At 43.2% G+C, this 5,173-nt stretch overlaps 1 protein-coding gene across 1 annotated transcript in view; it reads right to left on the minus strand.

Annotated features, from left to right (window-relative positions):
- LOC101560544 (heterochromatin protein 1-binding protein 3) overlaps window positions 1-1,553 on the minus strand; it is a 15,233-nt gene extending 13,680 nt beyond the window's left edge. The window contains exon 1 of the mRNA XM_012517240.2: window positions 6-1,553. Within this exon, the coding sequence (XP_012372694.1) occupies window positions 6-1,445 (1,440 nt within the window). The 5' untranslated portion in view covers window positions 1,446-1,553. The remainder of the gene's footprint in view (window positions 1-5) is intronic.
- Between the last annotated feature and the right edge of the window lie 3,620 nt (window positions 1,554-5,173).

The following is a 5,173-nucleotide window of genomic DNA, read 5'->3' on the forward strand; positions in this document are numbered from 1 at the left end:
GGTGCAGGCTTGGATCCTCTCTGCTTCATGGGTGCCACTTTCCTTTGGGACTTGGCTGGAGTTTTCTTTTGCAATCTCCTCTTAGGTGGTGGCTCCTCATCCTCAGAGTCTTCTGATGACTCATCTTCATCTTCATCTTCTTCCTCATCTTTGGAGTCATCTGGCTCTTTCTTTGGAAATAGAACTCCTGGGCTTGGGTAATATGGAAAACAGAGCTGGAAGGTGCCACTGAATCCTTTACCAGAGATCTGCTCCATCCACCCATTCTTTTCACATTTCTGCAGAGTTTTCTTCAGCAAATGCATTTGATAATTAGAATTGGTCCCTGGGTGATTCTCCAGGACATACTTCTTCAGAGCAGTGGTGGAGCACGTCTTCGGCTCATTCATGGCAGCAATGGCAGACAAGATTGCATATTCCATTGGGCTTCCACCAAGCAGGGGTTTCTCCCCTGATTTCTTCAGCTGGAATGTCCCCGATGCACCTTTGCCAGTTATTTGTTCTAACTGGCCTCTCTCTACTGCTCTCTGCAGAGCATTCTTCAACAGCTGAGGCCTGATGTCCACTCTAAGCTTGGGGTAATACTGAGACACGTATTTCCTGATAAGACTATAGGAAGCTTCCTTAGGTTCACAAAGGCGAGTAAAGGCCAGTGGGAGGATATCCTTCAATTTCACTTGTGGTTCTGGATCCACTGCAGAGCTCCTCTTCTTTCTGTTTCTGGATTTCTGAGATGTTTTTCTTGATTTCTGGACCATAACGAAACTTCCAGATGCACCTTTTCCTTTTACCTGTTTGATGACTCCTCTATTTAACTCTCTTTTCAGTGCTTGCTTAAGAAGATAACCCCGTCTCTCCAACTCCAAAGAAGGATATTTATGGATTATGTATTTTCGAATAGCAACAACTGATGCACCACTCTTCTGGAAGCATGCCTTAATGGCCTCAGTTAGAATTGCATCTATCTTGGGACGAGGTGAGGAAGCCATCGGTGTTTGTTTCTGGGCCCTGGCTAGCTGGCTGGCAGAAAGAGTAGCCCAGGAAGGTATTGTTTTTTTCACTTTCTTCTCCTTTTCCTTAGACTGATCTTTCTCCTCCTTTTTGGTTTCTTCAGAAGACTTATTTTCTTCCTTCTCTTCAGTCTCAGGTTCTCCCTTGGGCTGTTCTGTTTCACTAGATGTAGCAGGTGGAGTTTCATTCTCTTGTTCTTCTACAGTGGAGATAGATTCCTCTGAACTTACATCTGGTTCTGGCTTTTCTTCTTCCCCTTCAGCAAGTTTGCTTTTGGGTGGAGTTTCTCGGGTAGAATTCACAGCTCGACGAATCGGCATGGTGCTATCTTCTACCTTCTGACCTAACTTGTCCGCGTGGATCAGCTGAGCTCCTACTATAAGTGGGAGTGCCTTAGGATGGACGAGTTCACCTTGACACGTATCAGTCACCATTTAAAATAATTTCTAGGCTCGAGTACAGGTTACACTCTGAAGCCTCTGCTGTTAACCACAAGGATTTTTCCTAATGGTTTCAGTGTGATGAAGAATCAACCACAGGGAGCTCCGTAATCAATAAAATTATTTTTAAAAAGATACAGACATGTTATCCTGTCCAAACACTATTAGTACAAGTTTTTCTTCTCATTGAATTAAGAGAAAGTAGATGCATATATGTCCTCAGTCTATAACAGGCACCACATAAGCATTTGTTAAAAGATAGACCCAGTGCTGTCATAGAGCTTATAATCTACTGAAGGATACTGTTACATGAATAATTACAGAAATACTTAGTGACCACTGTGATAGCTAAGATGAACATGAAGAACCAAACTGGTCATGGGGTCGGGGACATTATTTTGAGGTAGCAGAGACCAGAAGGCTGAGTGGAGCTAGCCAGCCTGAGTGGCGCTTCCTTCTCAGCTGACGGAAGCAGGAAGGCAGAACAAAGGCTTCAGCTGCTTTTCAGTAGTCTAGCTTCTGGTAACAATGGGGAATGCTTATGATGTCCCTGGGACCTGCCTCTCTTTTCTCTTGAAGGAACTAAAGTTTAAGTCTCTAAAAATCTGCAAGCCATTTACCCCCTTCCCTGTTTTCAAGAGGTGAACATCAACTTCAAAAGATTCTGTCTGCTGCAGACAGGTTTCCTTAGTGAATTAACATTATTTGTCTTCTTAACTTTCTACTTAATCACAAATAAATGTGAAATAAATTTTCTCACCTTAAGGATCAGTCCATTGAATAAAAAAAGTTTCAATATTTTTGTCAATAAAGCAAGAGTTTCAGAGATGTCATTAAGTGTTTAAAGACGTGTTCATCTCAACAACCAAACCACACATAGGCTGTAGGAAGAGTTCTGAGTACAGAGAACAAATCCTTAATTCATGAGACAAGTAATTCTCCAGGCATTCTTCCGAGCACAGAAAGCAAGCACAAGGCAAGTAAAGAAGGTGTCTGTAGGGCTCTGTCTTAGTCTCTTTTCTCTTGTTGTTGAGGCAAAATACTTGACACTCAAAGTTTAAAGAGGAAAGGTTTATTTCGCTCACAGTTTGTAGGGGTTCAGTCCATAATCTGCTGGCTCCAAGGAGTGGTGGCACGTGACAGAGGGGCAACCATTCATGGCAGCAGGAGACAGTGAACACAACAAGAGTGAGTGAGACAAGTCTCCCGTTCCTTATATTGTTTCTAGTCTCCAGAGATTAGGGCAGTGCCAATCCAATCAGTGGACTAATTCAGCAAATACACCCCCTTAACCTCAGTACTATACTACAAATCAATCACACACTATTAATTCAGCCACTTCTGAGAAAATTCTATGACTTCATGAAGCTTTTGGGTGACATCTAGATACAACCTATAGCAGGCTTAGAGCAGCGAATCACCTGCTAGAGATTACCTGGGGATTGGGGAGATGGCTCAGTAGACTAAGTGCTTGCCTAGTAAGCACAAGGGTCTGAGTTCAATCCCCAGTTCTATAAAAAAAAAATTACCTGGCTGCATCAGGTGGTTTTCCCTTTTCACAAGAACAGCATACAAGCATGGAATAATGAATCAGTGGTAAATATGTGAAAAAGATTAGAAAAGCTTTTATGTACAATAGTCCTTAAACAATCACTTGAGGGGTTCATCCTGCCATGCCAGCCCCGCACCCAGAGCAAGTGGAGACAGCAATTGAGACTGGCTGTGGTGATGCGCGCCTGTAATCCTAGCTCTTGGAAGGTTGTAAACAGGTTGATCACTACGAGTCCAATCTAGTACTGAGACACTGAACACCCTGTAGACCCTTCCCTAAAATACAAAAAAAAACAAAAACAAAAAAAAAAAATGTCACTTGATAATTCACCTTTGGGAATTTGATTACTCCCCCACCGTCCACCTCCCTGGAACTGGGGTTCAAACTGAGAATCTTGAGGCTGCTGTGCAAGTGCTCCAATACTTAGCTCATCCCTGGCCAGGGGAGCTCAGACTCTGAGCTAAAACCAGAAGAAACAATGACATCTTTTCTTGAGCCTTGTGGTCCCAGTTTCAGAGCTGCCCAAGAGACAAAACCTCAGAGGGTACCTGAAAACCAGAGTCAGCACTGGAGGAGGGACACAGGGGCTCTTCCATTAGAGCACAGGGCCGCCTCTCTACTATTAAGGCCTCTGTGGGGTCTCTGTTCTATTCTGTTTTGTTCATGTGTTATTTAGTTTTTGCTAAGTTAGGCCGATTGTAAAGGAAAATGTTGCACCTTCCGTTGAGGTTGTGATCACATTAAAGCAAGCAATGCCTCTACCTCTGCATCAGTGAAAAGAGCCGGATATAACAAACAACCCCACAATCTCAGTTCCTTAAAACAATATTGCTTGTTTATTTCATTTGGTTAATATTTCATGTCCATTCTGAGTTAGGCAAGAGCAACCGGCTTCTTACATTTATGAATTTCTGTTGATGGAGAAATCTTGATCTCTAACAGTAGGTATCAAAAGATCTGAGGAGAAAGAACTCTGGGGGTGGGGTTCTAACATGGACACTTAATTGGTTAAACTCACTGCATATAGCTGGTTCCATGGCCCTACATAACTCCAGGGGGAAAAGAAAGAACTCTCATACCATACTCCCAGAAGGAAGAAAGTCAGAGCCACTTGGCAAACAGATTTACTAGCTGTCATGCCAGTCTTTGAGTTAGCTAGTTGTCACTGGGTGTAATACCCTCCCTGCAGAGAGATGGGTGCACTTCTTCGCAACAAGTGAGCTTGGGTGGGGTGTGGTGGTGCACACCTGCAATCACAGCACATGGGAGGTTGAGGCAGGAGGATTGTTGTGAGCTGAAGACCAGCCTGGACTACAAAGTGAGCTCAAGGCCAGACTGAACTGCATGGTGACCCTGTTGAGAAAGAGAGAGAAAGAGAAAGGGCAGGGGGAGGTTGGAAATTGTTTTCTCTCTACCCTTAGAAAGATAGAGTAAGACTCTGCTAGATGATGAACATAGTAAGGGAAGGGGGTTAAGAGTCCATATCTATTATACTATGTCAGTTTTATTCTACATACTTTATTCTTTTATTTTTATTTTTTCATAATTTTATTGATCGTATTACTTTATTCTTGATGCTGTGTCATCAAGACTTATGGTTGTGTTAGCTGGGCCTCGTGTGCACATCTGTATTCCCAGTGGTTATGAGGCTGAGGCAGGGGTAGCAAGAGTTCGAGGCCAGCCTGGGTTACACAGTAGTCCACCAGCATGGGTTCCATAGCGAGACCTTGTCCCAAAAACCAAACTAAACAAAAAACTTGTCACATTGCCACCCACACTGTTTTTAATCCAAATGCTACGCTGGCTTTTGTTATTTTACCTATCAGGCTAAGCTTAATTCTGCTGTGGTTATAAACAATCCCAAGGTCCCATGTTCGATCTCCAGTACCAAAATCAATGAATTGATCAATCATTGATCAATCAATCAATCAATGCCAAAAGCTGAAGTCCTTACTGTAACAAGGAATGATTTCTCCTTCATGACACAGTAGCCCACTGAATGGAGACTCTGATCACCTTAGTCACCTGGAGATCTGAGGTGGAGAACCCCATTACCACTCTGCAGCTGGAACCCGAGTGTGATGATCCCGAAAAGGCTCTTCAAGCTTCTTCCTGGAAGGAACTCGTATCACTTACACCGAAAACTTACTGGACGAAGTGTCACATGGTT

The sequence above is a fragment of the Octodon degus genome, unplaced genomic scaffold, assembly GCF_000260255.1.
Source record: "Octodon degus isolate 3935 unplaced genomic scaffold, OctDeg1.0 scaffold00158, whole genome shotgun sequence".
Classification (NCBI taxonomy): domain Eukaryota; kingdom Metazoa; phylum Chordata; class Mammalia; order Rodentia; family Octodontidae; genus Octodon; species Octodon degus.